Source organism: Oryza sativa, chromosome 9 (assembly GCF_034140825.1).
Source record: "Oryza sativa Japonica Group chromosome 9, ASM3414082v1".
Classification (NCBI taxonomy): domain Eukaryota; kingdom Viridiplantae; phylum Streptophyta; class Magnoliopsida; order Poales; family Poaceae; genus Oryza; species Oryza sativa.
In genome coordinates, this window is record NC_089043.1 from 20546235 (window position 1) to 20565765 (window position 19531).

At 38.6% G+C, this 19531-nt stretch overlaps 1 protein-coding gene and 1 non-coding gene across 8 annotated transcripts; both read left to right on the forward strand.

Annotated features, from left to right (window-relative positions):
- The first annotated feature begins 3270 nt into the window (after positions 1–3270).
- TRNAA-CGC (transfer RNA alanine (anticodon CGC)) lies at positions 3271–3343 on the forward strand. Its single transcript has one exon. It is a non-coding gene; the product is annotated as a tRNA-Ala (tRNA).
- A 1400-nt stretch (positions 3344–4743) lies between these two features.
- Positions 4744–17203, forward strand: LOC4347157 (uncharacterized). Of its 7 annotated transcripts, XR_001540187.3 has the most exons (11): positions 4744–4942; positions 5465–5529; positions 5867–5934; positions 8303–8409; positions 8700–8749; positions 8823–8905; positions 8979–9071; positions 11047–11262; positions 14693–14770; positions 15481–15535; positions 15618–17203. XR_001540187.3 is itself a non-coding variant. In XM_015757212.3 (8 exons), exons 1-8 carry the CDS (start codon positions 4885–4887, stop codon positions 11138–11140), a joined length of 618 nt encoding a protein of 205 aa, XP_015612698.1. In that variant the 5' UTR covers positions 4744–4884; the 3' UTR covers positions 11141–11998. The 7 variants fall into 7 exon arrangements, 3 of the variants coding, with proteins under 3 accessions (XP_015612698.1, XP_015612700.1, XP_015612701.1); XR_010734861.1 differs by having other exon boundaries at positions 14437–14770; positions 15481–17203; XR_010734862.1 differs by having other exon boundaries at positions 11077–11262; positions 15481–17203.
- Positions 17204–19531: the final 2328 nt, after the last annotated feature.

Consider the following 19531-nt stretch of genomic DNA (forward strand, 5'->3'; position numbering starts at 1 on the left):
GAAAGGTGGAACAAAATGGGTTAATATTATCCAAAAAGAAAATGGAAATATGCAAAGAAAAAATTAACTTCCTTGGACATGAAATAGGAGAGGGCAAAATTCATTTGCAAGAACATATTGCTAAGAAAATTTTAGAATTTCCTGATGCTATGAATGATAAAAAGAAATTACAGCAATTCTTAGGGCTTGTAAATTATGCTAGAAATCACATCAATAATTTAGCAAAGTTAGCAGGACCGTTATATGCTAAATTAAGAAAAAATGGTCAGAGATATTTTAATTCTGAAGACATCAAATTAGTAAGATTAATAAAAGAGAGGGTGAAAGAATTAAAACCTCTAGAATTACCATTAGAAGAGAGTTACTTTATTATTGAAACTGATGCATCGCAGCTTGGTTGGGGTGCTGTATTAAAACAAAGGCCTACTAAATATTCATCTAAGTCAGAAGAAAAAGTTTGTAGGTATGCTTCTGGAAGCTATAAATTAAAAACCGTAGGCAATACAGATAGAGAAATACTTGCAATAATCAATGCGATAAATGCCTTTAGGTTATATTTAGGGTTCAAAGAATTTACGGTTAGAACAGATTGCGAAGCTATATGTAGATATTATAATCAGCTTAATAGCAAGAAGAGTTCCACTAGGAGGTGGATTTTATTTGAAGATATCATTACTGGCAACGGATATAAAGTTATATTTGAACATATTAAGGGAAAAGATAATCATTTACCTGATCTACTCTCGCGATTGCCTATTTTGCAGGAATGAAGAAGTCCATGAATTATAATGGAGTTGAGTTCTTCACGTTTGGAGAAGACAATAAGCTCAAAGTATTCCCACCGAATACCTATAAGTTTAAGCCAAAAACCCACATAATATTAGATGAAGTCCAAGAATGCATTTTAGATAATTTCTGGTATCAATACAATAATAAGAGGGAAGAAAAAGGCTATATGCTATCAATATTAAACAGTCTTGCTGAATATTTCCATCTAATGAATGATATAATGCCAACATCAGAAAATAATGAAGAAAATAGTGAACAGATAAATAGTGTTTACACTTGTGATACCACACTTGTGCTTCGGACAAAAAACACTGTTCAAAAACACTATTTATTCGGCTGAATACTATTCAGTTTACTGTTTATTCGGCTGATTACTATTCAAAAACACTATTCAGTTTACTGTTTAAATTACTGTTCAATACTGTTCACTTCGAGAGATATTTTAACTTTAGGATCTTTGCAGGGTGGCGAATCCTATTTAGACAGCCTCAGAAGCTTGTTTCAGATGATGTAAAGTCCTACTCGGTGCTCACCGTATGCCTCACCTATCTGTCTTTTTAGAAGCAACTTAAAAAGATATTCCAAGTCACACTTGTTCTAGCTAAGAGTTTATCGTCTCCCTAGGCAGTTCCACCTGAAGGGAACACTTCTCTACGGATACCGATTCTCCAGACGCCTATGCAAGATGCAGGCTAAAAACGAGAACAAACCGAAGAGGTTTCTCCTATAGGGTCCTTAGCATAAACACTTGTCTAGAACAAACGTGTAGGAATACTTAAGGAAAATTACTTCATATTAAACAGATAAGCTTACATACGGTTTTCCCTTTCGGGAAACCCGAAGGTAGGTATAAGCAAGTTGTTCTTACCTTACACAGCGTTATAACACAACTCCTTGCTTCAATATACTATGCAAGGTAGGCTAAAGTCACTACTACTAAGAATGGTGGAATGGAGGGTGAGAGCGCGCTTAGAAGCTTTGCTCTGAAACAAGCTTCTGAGGCTGTCTAAATAGGATTCGCCACCCTGCAAAGATCCTAAAGTTAAAATATCTCTCGAAGTGAACAGTATTGAACAGTAATTTAAACAGTAAACTGAATAGTGTTTTTGAATAGTGTTTCTTTGAAAGGCAATCTTACTGTATATTTATTTCCAAAATTAGTTATGGCATCTCTTAGTTGAATTATTTTAGCAGTATTACTGTCTTTTAATGTTATATATATATATATATATATATATATATATATATATATATATATATATATATATATATATATATATATATATATATATATATATATATGTATGTATGTACGTACGGATGCACCGTACGCCGTTGCGTTGCGTTGGATCATGGTACACTTTGGATACTGGTGTACCACCACCCACTGGCCACCGATCACCCACCCACAAAAACAACACACGGACTCGATCGGCGCGCGTCCCCGTGCGCTCGTGGCGTTTGGCTTGGCGAGCAAAAGCGCCGGGTACAGTGTACGCTAACGCGCGTTGCACGAACGTACTCCCCCATACCAACAAAACAAGTCGTTCTAGGCTCTTGGCCCATTTTCACAAAACAAGTCGTCGTTTCTCAGTAGTATATAGTTTGGACGCGTTTGCCCCTGATGCGAGAGCCGAGCGACGAGCGGCGAGGCAAGAAACGAGGCGACGTGATTAATGCCGCCTTAAACTGAATGGACGTGATTAATGGCACACGCACGTCGCTCGCACAAGCTCGCCGCTCGCACACGCGTGTCTCTCTTCCTCGCCGCCCGGCTGCCGAGCGCCATGATGGAGTACGTCGAGTCGCTGGAGTACGTCGAGGCGCCGGGCTCCGTCGACGCGCTGGACACCGTTGACAAGCGCCCAAACGAGCACCATGTAAAATCAGCAAAATAAAACAAGCCCACCAGGAATCGAACCCAGGCACTAAGCCTTCAAACCTCACTGTACTAGCCATTTGAGCTATGTTTGTTTCTCAAATGAATGCACCCACACCCTTATTTAATAGGGGCAGACAGGGAAGAATAGCCCCTGATTAATCACTCCTTAGTAAGTACAATCTTGTTCTAAACTACTTGTTTTGTGGGTATGGAGGGAGTACGGTGCAGACGGTTGTGTTGGGGATCGGGCGCCGCGCGGCTGGCCACCTGTGACCTGCCCCTCTCGTCTCTAGAACCCCCCCCTGTTTCCCACGGTGGTGGTATCTGTCCCGGTCGGTGCCTCGATCGGCGGCACGTACTCGATCGGCACCGTCTCTGGTCCCGCGCGCGGCAGCTTTCGTTCGTTCCTTGGGCTTCTGGTGTTCCGCCAACGCAGCCTGCGCGCATGTGACCGGCCGGCCGGTACAAACAGAATAATGGAGGCAAAGCACGTTGTACGCTCATCATCCGAGCTCTTTTTTTTTTCTGGGCGTTAACGTGCCTTCGAGGGTGGCTACAGATGTTGCCTTGATAATTTGTACAAGAACAGATGACACGATGGGGACGTAGCTCATATGGTAGAGCGCTCGCTTCGCATGCGAGAGGCACGGGGTTCGATTCCCCGCGTCTCCATTCTCCAATTTTTGGTTTTTTGTTTTAATCAATCTCACAAATGTCGCATTTCAGTTTCAGATCGATTGCAGGCTTGTCTGTCAGTATATCTGTTGCTTCTTTATCTAAAAAAAAAATCTGTTGCTTGGTTCGCTGGTTCATTTTCGTCGCCACTCACACAGGAGGTATGTAAACATATGACTTTCTTTAGAGGGTTATGAATCCTTGTTAAAACTCCAAAAAGTAACCGAATCTTTGCTGACCTTTCCTCGCGGAAAAACTAATACGCGCGCGCGTTTCGGGTCCAGAAGGCCCAACGCCGCTGCGCCGGCGTGCGCGTGTCTCTCCACTTTTTTTTTCCTTTTTTTCGTTTTCTTTCCTTTTTTTCCACTTTTTTTGATTTTTTAATCTTTAGCATGTTTTGAGTTTGAAAGTTTTTAATTTTTGAGTTGAAAATTTTCAAATCTGAACTTGAAAGTTTTCAAATCTCGAGTTGAAAGTTTCAAATCTCGATTTTGAAAATTTTCAAATTTTTCAAATCTTGATTTGAAAGTTTTCGAATCTCGAGTTGAAAGTTTTCAAATCTCAAATTGAAAGTTTCCAAAATTTTCAAATCTGGACTTGAAAGTTTTCGAATCTCGATTCTCGAGTTGAAAGTTTTCGAATCTGAGTTGAAAGTTTCCAAATCTCAAGTCGAAAGTTTTCAAATCTGAGTTTAAAGTTTTCAAATGTCAAGTTAAAAGTTTTCAAATTTGAGTTGAAGTTTTTAAAATTTAAAACTTAAATTGAAAGTTTTCAAATCTAACTTAAAAAATTTTCAATCTGTTAGTAAAAAAATCTTCAGAATCTTTCTTAATTACTATTATTAGTGTTAATTATATTAAGTAATTTAGTTAGTTAAGAGAAGACTCAGGCTGTGTTCGGAGATGGGAAGTTGGGAACTAAACTCCTCGCAACAGAGCGGTCCATTAGCGCGTGATTAATTAAGTATTTGCTTTTTTTTTTCAAAAATAGATCAATATGATTTTTTAAAGCAACTTTCGTATAGAAACTTTTTACAAAAAAACGCACCATTTAGTAGTTTGAAAAGCGTGCGCGCAGAAAACGAGTAAGAGGGGTTGGGAACATGGGATTGCAAACACTCCCTAAAGGGAGGGGGAGTGGGGCTCCCGCGCCAGCTAGCAGCCCCCTTTCCTCGGCCTTGTTTGGCAGGCCTAACCTCTCGGCCAATTTCCCGTCGGTGGGCCAGAATTTGGCCCATTTAGGCCCGTTAAACACTTTAACTTGCTCCCCCTCGAGCCTTCTGAAATCACGGCCTGGCCCAATATATGTCCTGTGCAGCCGTACCTCCGGCCCAAGTACATTCATCCGGCCCAGCTTCACGATTCCCTTCTCCTCGAGGCGAGAGCCGAGCAAAAGCCGCACCTCGTCTCCTCCGCCTCGCGACTTCGCCTCGCCGGCGCCGCGGCGATTCCCCCACACGGCACCACCAAATCCGCCGCCGCCGCCGCCGTCGCCGTCGCCGCCGCCGCTTGCACCGGTTGCTCCGGGCGGGTGTCGGGATGCTGGCGAGGGTCTCCCGCCTGGGGCTCCATGCCCTGCGCCGCGCCACTGCGCCAGGTGAGATCCCCCCTTCCTCCCCACCGCGGCGGTTCCGCTTGTCGTCGTCGTCGTCGTCCTCGTCGTTGTTGTTGTCGGTGTGGTTGGCGTCGCCGCCTCGTGCGCCGCACGGTCTAGAATGGCATGGTTCGGGCTCCGCTTGCTCCGTCTCTCTCCTCTCCCTCCCTCATCGTGAATCTCCGGAAAATCTGCCGCGCATGCTACAGCGATTTGAGCTCGAGATCATCGGGATGCAAAGGATGGCGTAGGGTTTGGCTGTATACGTATTGGAGATAAAGAGTTATGGTGGTTTCCGCCTAGCTCTCACTTGCTCGCTAGCTTTGGGAAGACAAGAGACTGGGCTGCTGCCTTGTGTGTTTGCCATGGAATTAATTGGAGTTTGGGATCTGGGCATGAGTTACTTATTCTGTAGATTTCTTCGAGGTGTTTGATTGAAAAGAGAATTTGCATTTTTGGAAGTTTGATTTGGTCGCCTTCTCTCTGTTTTCACTGCTTGAATTATTATGCACTGTTACTTATCAGGTCAAAATTCACTCGCTTCAAGGAGGCACGAAGCAGAAGCTGTTACCTCTCATGTGAACCATTTGGTTAGTTCTGTTACAGCTCTTGATCTCTATAACATCTATTAGGGTTTGTGTTGGTGAGAATTCATTTCCTTGGTGCTCTGAAAATTGGTCTACATGTGCCCTTACCTTACTGTAGAAACACTAGTTAGGTTGTGTAGTCACTACTAGGCTGGTCGCAAATTTGTGTGTCTTTTATGCCGTTTAAGCTTTCCTAACTGGATCTCTTGCAGCTTAAAACATGGGGTTAAGTGCCACTCGCCTGTAAACCCGGAATTTTGTACAACTAAAGCATGAAACATGCGGTTTTCTGACTTTTACATATTCTCTAAATGGTAATGACAAAGGAAATGCTTTTCAGGGGAAGACTTTCTTCTGTTCGAACACAAATGCTACATCCAGTGATAGGAGCAGCGAGTCAGAAGCTAAGTAAGTTGTATTAAGTATTAACTCTGTGGGCTTGACCAGTGTAACTCGTTATCCATTTTAAGCTAGGCCCCATTCTTTTCAACTAATTCACAGGATTATTTCTGCAGATTATTTGCTCCATGCCTCTAAAAATATGTTTTCTCAAAAATATTTCTTCTACTGTGTGCCTAGACCACATGTTCTAAGCTATTTGTTAAGTTTATTTCTTGAAATATTTTAATTTATCCCTATAATCAAGTGGATAATCCAAGACAATAATGCAGTTAATAATCTGTTTCAAATGGGCCCTAAGGGTGTGTTAATTTCAATGTTTCAGCCAATTAACCGGGTTTCTTACCTGACAAGACACTCAATTAGATCATGATTAATTAATTAAGTATTAGCTATTATAAATTTGAAAAATATATTTATTTTAGATTTGTAGAAACTTCTAAATATTTTTTTTTTCAAAAATCACACTGTTTAGCAGCTTGGGAACCGTGCCAACGATAATCTAGTAGCTAGTAGCCAAAAAGAAATGAGCCTAAGTTAGATATATATCTAGGTTTGTGACAAAAAAGTTTGATATGCTATTTGTAGATTACTTTCTGGAACACAAATTTACTCTGGTGATGTCTGTAAATCTGGTAATTAACATGAACGGCATTCATGTTTATGAAGCTTTTGGGCCTTTGGGAATGCTTTTGGTTTGGAAGTTGGCAAACTTCAGATAAAACTTCTCCAAGATGAATAGTTAAGTACCACTCAAGAATAGGAGGCACTTAAAAACATTCCATTATCATTCAACTCTTTTAGTTTAGGGGCAATTTCGTTCTTTCCCCTACTTTGATGTCCAATATTGATTTTGCCCATGTTTTTAGGGTTTTCGTTTTTGCCCCTACGTTTTTGAAACGAAACAGCCATTTGCCCCTGTTCCGTTAGTTCTTGCTAATGGTGTTAAATGTGGGGTAAAAAGGACCAAGTATACCCTTAGATATTTCCGGTACTTTTGTACACCACTTTCAAATTTGATCCAAATCTTGGCAAACTTTCACAAATTGTTGACAAATTAAATTACTGATAGAGTATTGCATCAATAGATTTGTATTTTGATTATGTCAAAAGTACGGGAAAATATCTAAGGGTATACTTGTCTTTTTAACCCCCCCCTCCAAACACACACACACATTTAACACCGTTAGGAAGAATTAACGGAACAGGGGCAAACGGTTGTTTCGTTTCAAAAAAGTAGGGGTAAAAACGAAAACCCTAAAAAACAGGGGCAAAATCAATATTGGACATCAAAGTAGGGGCAAGAACGAAATTGTATAATCAATGGTAGTTTACTAGTTTAGTTAACTAGCCTTGGTCTTGTATTATCAGATCTCTTTAGAGGTAGAGCTTGTATAATTCTGCCCTTCTGCACATGAGTATCATCTTTGTCTATATTGGAGTTATGCAATTCTACTTTCTGTGTGTTGTCATAGAGGCAACTATTAGGGAGCAAAGAGAGTAGAAGAATGAGATGTTAAACATTATATGGGGGCTCAATTAGAAATATAAATAGGTGGGATTAACGGAATAAAACGGGTAATTGGGAGGCCCATATGGGTTTCCTGCTCCAAAATTGTTTCTCAAGTTCTTACATGATGCAGCATTGGTCAACCTAGAAGCCATCATCTTGCCTGGGTGATTCTACCACTTCCATTGGACTTGACATGGTTATGGGATTTCTCTGTATGATTTTCATGTTTACATATGCTGTCAACCTCAAAATGTGCTTAGCCTTGGTAATCGTCTCCTTTGATGCCCATCTTCCCGCAAGTTTTTTTTTTCTTTTCTCCTTTTATTTTGAAGCCAACTTTCCTCCAAAGATGCAGAGTGTGTTCACTTCATATTATTCTGAATATGAGTGTGGTTCATCCTCACTGAATAATGCAATTACTCTTACTCCATGCAACTGTGAATGTATGCTGTCTAAGTATAGATTGTGCTGTTGACCTTTTGAACACCAGCAAGGCCATTATGAGTGTCTATTCCATATCATGTATGGAATTTATCCTGAAGCTTGTGTCACAAACTTAATTTAGGTAAAAAGGTTTGCGATTTTTGCAGTTTTACTGGTCCATCTCTTTTTTGATGAGCATAGGGTATTCGTTTGAGGTCTACTTGCTTCACGTTGCTGCCTATTTGAATTTTTCTCAGCATGTCAACTTTCTGAATTTAAGTACATGACACATTACATGTTTTACAGTGAGCATAAATGTCATTCCAATGGGGCGCTACTGTTTTTTATCTGTTGGCTCATGTGTGATTTTGGTTATAAAGTCCATGTTGTTTTATTCTACAATTTGAACTTGAATATCAAATATTATAATTTAATTTGCAGGATATCTGTGACTTTTGTTGATAAGGATGGCGAGGAAAAGCTTGTTAAAGTACCTATAGGAATGTCAATGCTAGAGGCAGCACATGAGAATGACATAGAACTTGAAGGTCATTTGAAATGCCGAGTCTTAATGTTTGCTCATTTTGATTTAAATCAATTTTTAAGTACATTTATGCTTGTGCATGTTTCATGTTGTGTTGGACAAAATCTATCGTTCTGTTATACCTATCATTCTGAGCCTTGGCATTGTCACCGTGCCACCTTAACTATTCTGTTATGTTGATCTGTCTTATTGAAGTACAAAAATGATTTTCCTAGCTCCATTTCTGGTACCACTAAAATAACTGTATTTTTTCTAATATATCATCTGAATTGCCCCCTGTTGTCATGATAACAGGGGCATGTGAGGGCTCTCTTGCATGTTCGACATGCCATGTGATTGTAACGGTATGATGTTATTCTTAAAGGTTCAATTGGATTGGATGGTAAAAGTGTAGTTTGATAAGAAAGTTCTCTTCAGGATGTTGACTACTACAACAAATTGGAAGATCCTGTGGATGAGGAGAACGATATGCTGGACCTTGCATTTGGGCTTACAGAGACGTACGATTATCTTCTTTCTCAATCCTTTTGAATTTACTACTTTTATTTAACTAATTTAATCTTGTTTTTTTAGATCCCGTCTTGGTTGCCAAGTGATTGCAAGCCCTGAGCTTGATGGAATGCGATTGGCACTGCCATCAGCTACGAGAAATTTTGCAGTTGATGGGTATGTTGCGAAATCACACTGATTTCAACAAAATCATGAAAGGTGGATGTTGGATGACTCCAGTTTTGTAGAATACGAGATATAGTTATTGGCGTATCCTCAATCTTGAATTTCTATTCTACAGAAAACAAACACTTAATATCTATGATAATTGATAACTTCCCTTCTCTCTTTTTTCGATGGCAAATATGCCAAATTGCTTTGTAAAACAACACAAGTAAAATCAATTAGAAATATGGATTATTCATTGAAACCTTTTGTGGTGAAAAATATGGCTACTTATTCCATTTTTTGTTCTTCATTTATGCATGGAAAAGGCTAAAATTTAACCCTGAACTCTGTCAGCTATACACTTTTCAACCCTGAGTTTTGAAACCTTCCAATCTACAACTTTAAACTGTTGAATCTTTTCACTTTTGCCCTTTGTCTCAAGTTAGGATGGTGTTCCTATTACATGTCATCTGTGTGGCACTGTGGCATATCTAGGTTAATACTTGAATATATAGTGGAATCAGCTGTTATATGTACCTATTATGTATAGGTTATTTTTTTTTGCGGGGATATTATGTATAGGTTGTTGGCAGTAAATGATATTTTTATTTCAATAATTTGAGCCTGACCTGTCAGAAGTCTATTTTTGTCGTCATGTTTGTGTTACGAAACATGATTCTGTTTGGAAACATCACCTTTTGCTGAACATATGTTGTTGATGTTATGAGATGACGAAAGCCACACCACGAGGCAGTTGAGGGTAAGTGTGCATATAGCAAACCATTATCCAAAAGAGTAGGTTGCCATCTTATCCAGGATCCTAGAAAGAAGATATGGTTTATTTGTTCTTAAATTAATTTCCTAACTTTTGTCATTGACCATCCAATTTAAGGTCCCATTTGGAAGAGGACTTCCATATGAAACCGATCAGTTCCAGAAAGAATTGGTAAAACTCCCCAAAAGAGGCTGAAAAGATAGGTCCAATGGTTATTGAATAGTGTGGTGCACCATATAAATTAAAGTCCATTAAATTGTTTGCATCACCATTATTTGGTGACTTTTACAAATGCAACATTCTGACCTGGAGATGAGTTGTTTTAATAACTTAACTACGTGAGGGATCCAAGGAAGTGAAAAGAGTAAGTTTATAACTGAAACAGCTATCTAGTACTTCCCCAGTAAGCCTGCAAAAGATGGTGCTTATTTTCGTTGTGTTATCTGATTTGCAAAACCAATGGCACTGTTTCATCTTTTTACCTCTTTTTGCTTCCCTAATTACATTGCCCATATGGGCCTTGGAAAACTTTGTTGATACTGAAAGGTGACATGCCTTGATAAAAAAAAACGTCCTAATGAAATGGACCAATTTCCCTGTGAGCAGGGATGCTCCCTGTCATTGTTTTTATTTAGATATCAGATTGAGTCATCTCTTCTATGAGTGCTTCTATTTCTTTTCGAGCTGCTGATATCTGAAGTCCAACTACCAGCTGAAAAGCCTCTTTCGCTATTGCCAAATTGTTGTGTCATATTTTATATCTCCTCTGGTTGCTCTTGTAGTCTCGCTTTCGCTCCTCAGATTTGTCCTATGGTCAGAGCTCATGATTTTGACACATACAAGATTTTATTATTTCATTAGAATATTGGTCATAATGGTATGACGCTTACTATCGCTGACAGCACCCCAATTGTGGACGTGCTGGCTTTATTGTATCCACGAGTTGATTTTAATGGTGTGCTTTGTTTTGTACTTCCACTGTTGTTTATTGTACAGTTGATTTGGCTAGCAAAGGTTCTGGCATTGTTGATGACAATCTCATCTAGAAGCAAATCCTGGTTTGATAAAAGCAGTTGATTTATAGGGTTCTGGTTTGGGCTTTCTGGTGCATTTATCTTTCTCATATGTTTTATCTCCTTCCTGTTGCAATCTGCACGTCCCTCCGAAGTTAATTTCATGATTCCTGTTTCATCGAGTGGTTAATGACAGGACAACCACCATTGCATACTTTTTGCGCAGACTGCATTGTCAGCTCACTGCAATTTGGTTTGAGAAATACCATCCAGCAACGTTCTGTCATTAACAACAGGTGGAATGCTTCTATCAGTCTGATTTGCCAAGAGATCCTGTTACGGTGTCAGTGATATGGTAAGTAAGAGTAAGAGCAGTATGAGAAAGAAATGGAATTTTCCTCGTCATAAGAAGGTATGTTACTCCTCTGATTTTTTTTTAATTATATAGTGGACTACTTTCAGAAAACAAATAATGTCTGAATAAGCATTTTATAAACATTTTAAGCCTTAAGTTGAACAAGGGAACATAACTCTCCGGATAGGGTATTTCAGGGCATTGTTTTGTTACATGGGGTTATGCTACCTTCCGTGATCACCCTTCATCAATAGCTAAGCCTGAGAAAAAGATGTCATGTTTTTCAAATGCTATAAATTTTCCTTCTTTTATATTGAATGAAGATGTCATTTGTGGTTTGCAAAAAGGATGGAGGGCTTGTATATTTGACTCTCTGCCTTCTGCTGGTGTTCTCTGCCCTATCATTGCCCTCCGCATCTAATATTCCTTTTTCTCTGGTTCTCTTTCAAATTTACACGGAAAATGACTGTCGAAGCCCGTAGTCGTCGTTTAGAAGTGAAATTCTTACCAACTTTGTGCATTTATTTTTTTCACCTTTAGCGATCGATTACCTACCATGACAATGAAGTGCTTGTACTTTTTATCATCTCTCTTTTTTTTTTTTTTTGAGAAACACCTTTTTACCATCTCTGTCACTTGAGTTAAACGGTTTTCTTAGATAAAAACTAGGTCAATACGATTTGATTCACCACGTTGAGCAAAGGTTGCTAGCCTACTATACTGAAAAAAAAAAGAATGAGTGATTTACCATGTGTATGATCTTAATGCATAATTACTTACATGTTCAGTTTTTTTTTCTGGGACTGAAGATCTGAAAGTGACATCTCTCTCTCTCTCTCTCTCTCTATATATATATATATATATATATATATATATATATATATATATATATATATATATATATAGAGAGAGAGAGAGAGAGAGAGAGAGAGAGTTGAAGATGCTATTAGCCCGATTGCTACGTAATCCGTGGTTGGTAAACGTTAAATCCATCGATCACGGCAAAGTTTATAGAGTTCCAAGGAGGCCGTTGTTCGTTCGATGGATCAGTTGCCGCCTAGCCACCCAAGTTGCACTCTGTCAATCGGCCGTGCAGCGTTGGATTTAATAGCAATTAATTATTATACTAGTAATGTTTAGCGATCAACGAGTGGTTAGTACCTCCTTAAGCTCTCTACATTTTCACTGCCAGTGTGACGATGTGGATGTTCTTGGGGTAGATGTCAGGATGTTAGAAGGAGCACACACAACTGTCCGAGAATTTTTGTGTATCAGTCGTTTTTTTGTTTTTCATGTGAGCTCACTTATGGGTCAAAAATAAACAGGTTCGTGGGTTATTTTAGTCTATAAGTGGGTTTCATTGGTTAGCCACTTACACCCTTACTTCAAGCCAAGCTGGAGTTATTCATTTCTTTATAATTTAGATCACGTGTCTTAGGCTATAGTTTGCAGAAGAAAATAAGATCCCTACCAAGCAGGTCACCTTGGAGTCCGATGTTCTCATAATTAAGAAAATTTAGTCCTGGACTTGGTTGATTGGGGGGTATAATTAAGAAAATTTAGTCCTGGACTTGGTTGATTGGGGGGTATAATTAAGAAAATTTAGTCCTGGACTTGGTTGATTGGGGCGTGTAGAAATTCCTGGCACACAGGTAAACTTTGGAGTTTACTCTAGACTTCCATAAGAGAGACAATGAGCTGAGTTGATCATAATTTGTCACCCCAATGATTCGGCAATTAATTAACTTCTTAACAACCACCCTGTCATTTTACGGCAATTATCATTGGATGGCTTTGACGGGTGTATTATTATTGCCTTTCTAGATGCGTGCCAAGAAAAGCAGATAGAAATAAATAAATAGAAAGATGGATACCTGAATGGGCAGCAAACTTCTGGTTGCACTACAAGTTTCCGGCAAGCGTAGAAACTAGAAAGGAACCATGACTTTCATTTCTTTTGCTCAAAAGATGAGCAGAAATATTATAAGAAAACAGAGGGGGAAAGTGCATCAGATCCTGCCACTAATTACCAACCACTGGCCTCTGAAATTAAAAACAAAAGGATGAGAAATGTCGCCACTGAGTGTTACACAATTTTTTTCAAGAAAAAACAGAGTTTCGCATATCTCATGCCACTTACATCCAAGACTTCATTGAGAAGGTAGCATGCATGTCCTTTTGTTATAAATATGTCAAAAACTAAATACATCGTATTTCTTGTAGGCATTATCCATGATCTATCTTTCATTTATTGCAATACCATCCGTTGAAAATTATAAGACGTATTTTATTTCATTAGGATAAGACTATGACTAACAATTACTCTATTATGACATAATTTTTTGTTACTATTATATTTATATTAACAAAAAAAATACTTTCTTATAATTAATTTTTTTATCACATAGATGATAATATCAGTAAAATAGTTGTTAGTTAAAGCTTTGTTCTAATGAAATAAAATCCGTCTTATATTATTAAATGGAGAGAGTAATAACATCCTAACATAAATGACTGATGGTACAATTCCAGTTAGCTACTAAGACAAAATCCTTGCCTTAAAAAAGTAAGACAGAATCCAAGACATGACATATAAGAGTGATCAGTAGTACCAATCCTCTCACAGATTGGCCTTCAACTACTAGATTAATGAAACAGTGTCCTTATTTGACCCTAAAACTATTAGTACATTCACCGAATGTGCCTTTTGCTTGTAGTCTACAAATCCCGACCAACTACCCATTCGCTTGTCGTGCAGAATAATTACTACTTTTTAGAACTAAATATGGTCCTTTTCATTGTATAGATACATACTAACAGTTCAATTCTGCGTATTATACTTTCTCCAAAGAAAAATTCTCTCAAAAAAACACTAAGGGAATGCTTAGACAAATACCATATATATGAAGGACTTTTGCAAGAAAAAGAAACATGATTTGCACAGGAACATATATAGGTCTCATTTTTTTCCCCCTGAATTTTCACATATTTGCCTTCAGCACCTAGAAATGCTCTGGTTCGCAAATAAAAAGGATGAACAACTTAGAACAAGGACAAATAGACTATCCCTTTCAAATGATGGTCAAACTAATTATAAATTCATTGACAACATTAACTAAACGAGTGAAGAGTGAAGAGAAGATGAGACATGTACCGGTGTACTATATCTTATTGTTAAGGGAGTACTACACGTATGGTTTCACCTACTGACTTTTTATATACACAGCGCAGATGTGCTTAGCTTCACCTGCTACCTCCATACCGAACCAAAGTCCAAAGAGATCAGCAACTCAAATCAGCAGCCTTTGCATAAGCATATAATAATTCGGTAATAAAAAAACAAAACGAATATTCAAGGACATATATTCTTTCTTAAGCTTTCTAATTTATAAGCTCACGCGTCCAATTTTTTCAATGTCATCTAGAACCTTATCAGTTAATTTGTCACTTTGTCTTTCAAATTAAAATTGTCATTCTCAATTTGCAGTTGATGGGCATGCATTTCTCTGTATTGCGTCAGTTTTACACATCGATTAGTTGGTTCATCGCAAAAAGGATTAGACAGGTGATTTCTCACTTATATAGTAATGAGATACTTTATTATGGTCTATACTAATAGCAGATATATAATCTAGACCGATCATCTTTTCCAATCCAATGAATCATATTTATTTATTTGGTAAAATTGGAACCATGCCATTATAATTTTGCAAAGTTTGAGATATATCATCGGTATATCAATGACATGTAGGACCCACATGAGTCAATGACATGTGGGTCATGATGACATATTTCAAATTTTGCAAAATTATAATGGTATGGTTCTAATTTTCCCTTATTTGTATTATCATCTCGATTATTACTAGTAAAAAATCTAATTGTAGTAAAATTTATAAATCAACTGTTGAAATTTCTCCAGCTAATAACAATATTGTAGTATAATACTACCTATTAAATGTCATGCCATAAGTGAGTGATGCCTACAATATACACTAGGATTGCTTTAGCTTGGCACACTATCGCATTGTGGCTCTTTCAGGTTCACGTCTGGATTCTGGAAATGGGACAGATTGTCAAATTTATGCATTTGTATGGGCGAAATTTTGCTGAATTATGATGTCTTTGCCGTTAGATCCGGGCAGAAAGTGTCCTCCATAAAAACACTTGAATGCAAGCCTCAATATCTCTCTCCTCTCCCTGACGCATCATAGAAGTTGCTAGATATATACGTACACCGTCTCCAAAAAAATTGTTCATATTGATTTTCACATGCAGGTATTTATTTCATGGACAGCTATAGTGAATCGGCGATTGATTTCCTAGCCTGCAGGTCATTGCGCAACGTCTATTACATACTGATCACAGTCTGAATCTGCTGCAAGCTGTAAAATAAGCCTCCTTTTTCTCTGAAGTTTTGGGCAGGATTTCAGGTTACGAGAAGCGCGTGATGCAGTTAAACGGACAGTGGCTTTAGCCAGGGGATGGCACTTTCTAATTAGTTGGGGATATGATCAATTGATCATGCATTCCCAATGTTAAAAGTGATGGGGTCATGGGAAATGGCCGGGCTGTTATCGGCCATGCCTTCGCTGTCCATCGGCCATTTCATTCCATCAGCCAATGGGATGGGAGCATTTGGAGCCTTAATGCCGTCCTCTCTCTCCTCCTCTATTCTCTCACTCTCTCCCCCTCATCATTATCTTTTTTTTTTCTGAAAGGCCAAAATTTTAAAATATAATTTTTAATATTAACTTTTAGGTATAACCTCTTTGTCTTCTTAGAAATCATGAAAATAAGTATGGGCAATGAAAATAACCCCTAAAACTAATTTAGGATTAATTTTCTTAAATTCAAAAATGAAATACATCTTTTTAGAAACTAGCTGACATGACTTTGCATTGCAATCGGTTTTTTGGCTAACCAGCTGCTTTTTTTAGGGGGGAGGTAGGGGAGGTAGTTGTGTGTTTCATGCGATGTGGAGAGGAATGGACGGACTATTCCGCTTTTAAGTAGTAGATAATTAAAATAATGTCAAGAGAGCTCTTAGACTCTGTTCTTTGTCAAGGTGGACTATGTTCGATGAAATTGTTTTAAGATTTTTTTTTATATATAATTGCTAAGTTACAAATGAAAAAAATATTGAAAATGGGCTTGTTCGGTGTGACTAGATGGCAGCCAACAGTGACTACATACAATTTCTACCATAACCATAGCAGCAGCCGCAAGCGAACACACCCAATATCAGGAGAAACAACATTGGGTAAAATCTCCTTTGAACAGGAATTCTAATAGGAATTTTACATGAACTTAATTAATTCCTACGAAAATCCTATAAAATTAATGCATTCAAAAGGAGCCTTGAAAAATTGTCTAACCACAATTTGATTTGTCAACGAAATACATAGCTTCTTTCCATAACTATTATTCCAGAACTGTCTAAAAAATTAAGCGCAATGCATCAACCTCAAACTCTTATCCTCCTCATTACATTTTTTTAAGCATGAATTCCTCCACTAATATGACACTATCCGAAGCCCTGCACAGAGTCAAGTTCTGCATGATATGGGTCAGTCATCAGTGGCCACCTAGCCTGCACCAATCCTTTTTTTTTAATCTCCAGGGTGTACAAATTAAGAAGAAACAGACGGGTTAATCAATGGAAAGTGCCAGGCTCCAAATACAAAAGCTAGGGGTGACAGCTGAGCTAGACTTGACTTCAAGGTAAAACCAGGTATCTAATCTTAACACAGTTGCAATGAGAGCCCCTGGAAACGATGAAAAAGATTCAATCTGAGCCACGAATTTGGTCGGGGAGTCGAGTCATCAACGTGCAAAGTACGGTATTGACGCCAAATAGTGGTAGAAGTAGCAGCAGTAGTGCCCTCTCGCTTTCACTTTAGTGCCATTGCATTCTGCTCTTCAACTGTCTGTACTCTTCTGTACTGTACTGATCAATCACTGCACTTAGGGTGTGTTTAGTAAATCTTTGATTCGTTTCTGATCATCTCAATCGGAATCTTTCATGCTCCTACATGATCTATCAGGTTCGTTAGGATTAATTGTCTTCCCTGTGCACTTGGAAAGGGAGCCTCAGGTTTAGCTTCAGAGAGAGATGGAGTGTACTGTACTTGCGAGTTGTTTAATGCTACCACTACTAGTATATATCCTCCCTCAGAAGCTTCTAGAAGGACCCATGATAATAATGTTCTAATGCTGAGGAATTCAGTTTAACTCATCATCCTTCATGAACCAGCTAATTAGGCCACTGAATCAGGAGGCCACTTTGCCATATTGGATTCTTGGAAGTCCTGCCAACACATAACGGTATGTGCGTGCGTTTATATGAGCGACTATTCGCTTCGGCCAAATAATTAAATAAAAGATTAGAGAAGAAAAAGAATAAGGATTGGTTTGGTTTGTGGCTAAATTGGCCTTCCCAAATTTTGTCAGTGCCAAATTTTGACATGTTTTGGCATGACTAATTTTGGTAAGACAAAGTTGTGTTTGGATTGAAACTAAAATAGCTTAAGTTCACTATTGAAATGACCTATTTTCTTAGACATGCCAAAATTTGGCTTCAAACCAAATAGACACTAAACACTATTGAAATATTAAATATTAGTAAACCTAATTTAGACCTCAAACCAAACCAGCCCTAAAAGGCGAGACTGAGACCGAGAGACCGAGAAAAAAAAAAGAGATCAGGCATCAACATCTGCAATGCAGCCGTGTTCTACACGGTGCACTGAACCAGTAGTAGTGTGGTGCGTTGCTGCATCCATCACTGGCTAACAAACCCTTGGCTTAGCTGCTTAGGTCGACCTAAGTCATCGCTTTCGTCGTCGGTCAATTCGGTGTGTGGAAGTACACTGAACTCTCACCTACCTCGCCGGAGTACGTGTTGTACACAGCTGCTGCTAGCTCCTGCCGGTGGCTACTCCGGCGACTGGCTCTTCGTGTGCGCGGCGGTGGCCGTCACCGTCCTCATCTCCAACCATGTGACACACGTAGGCTGTCCTTTACCGATGCTTCCTAGCTACTACGGCCGAGTTTAGTTCCAAAATTTTTCTTTAAACTTTTAACTTTTTCATCACATCAAAATTTTCCTATATATACAAACTTCTAACTTTTCAGTCACATCGTTCCAATTTCAACCAAACTTTTAATTTTGGTGTGAACTAAACACACCCTACCTTCATCTCAAAATGTACAAGACTTTGACTATGTACTCAAAGAAGTATAATATCTGGGTAAATAACTATAGTCTTTTATATTTTGGGAGAAAAGTAGTGACTAATAATATCATATCATGTCATTGTTAGCGACCTAGCAATTAGTAACTGTTCATCAGTCATAACCGAATAATCCACAGGGTTTAAATGTTTAATTAACCAGAAATTTCGATGTGGATCTAATGCTTAAGAAAGGATACGTAGCCTTCATGTAGGCCAGTGAGAAAAAAAAAAGGAGATCTTGAGCTTCTAGAAGGGCGATCTCTGAAAATCCTGGAGTCTGAAGTTCTGAACATTGATCCTCGACTGTAGGTATCATATTTCAGAGTCATTTCTGGCTCTGAAATAACACACATGCGCCACATCTAATGTAGACAAAAAGATGAGTCCCCTTCAGAGCCCAGGGGAGAACTAAACCCAGCGAGGACGATAGCAACTGAGAGTGTATGTATTGAGACCAGAAGCGATTCTGCAAATGCAAAATAGTGTTGGCCCACATTAGGTACTCATAAATGGCTTCAGAAACATCACATGTCTCTTGTATTAATTATTGTTTCCAGATGTTCTTGGACCGATGATCAGAGAGAACATTATGTACAGGCACGCCTAACCGAAGTCTGAACGCTGGAGTTTAGCACCTGACAGCTGCTCACCGTCTCCAATCAACTCATCACACTAAGATGGTACCAATAACACTCACAGCAAAGTGACAAGGTGCACACAAAGAGTGGCAACTCGCTACTACATTACAATGGAATATAACAACACGCATACTTCCCGAGATCCTAAATGCTGCGATGCAAAAAAAGTTCTTGAAATATCAATTCAAATTCAAAATTCATTTCTTAACCTTAAAATAGTCAATTAATCCGTTTATATTCTCGTACAATTCAGCATTCCATTTCACTCCATTCAACCCCCAAAAAAGAAAGACATACCCCCGAATTAAAGGAAAAACCTTTTGTGATATAATGTTTTCATAAATTGTGAGACCCATATAAGGACAATAAGTTAGATGATCTAATTTCAAGTTTGATGATGCCCTGTGAACATGTCTCGGCCCAACCCCAACTAATGTCAGTACGGCACCTTGG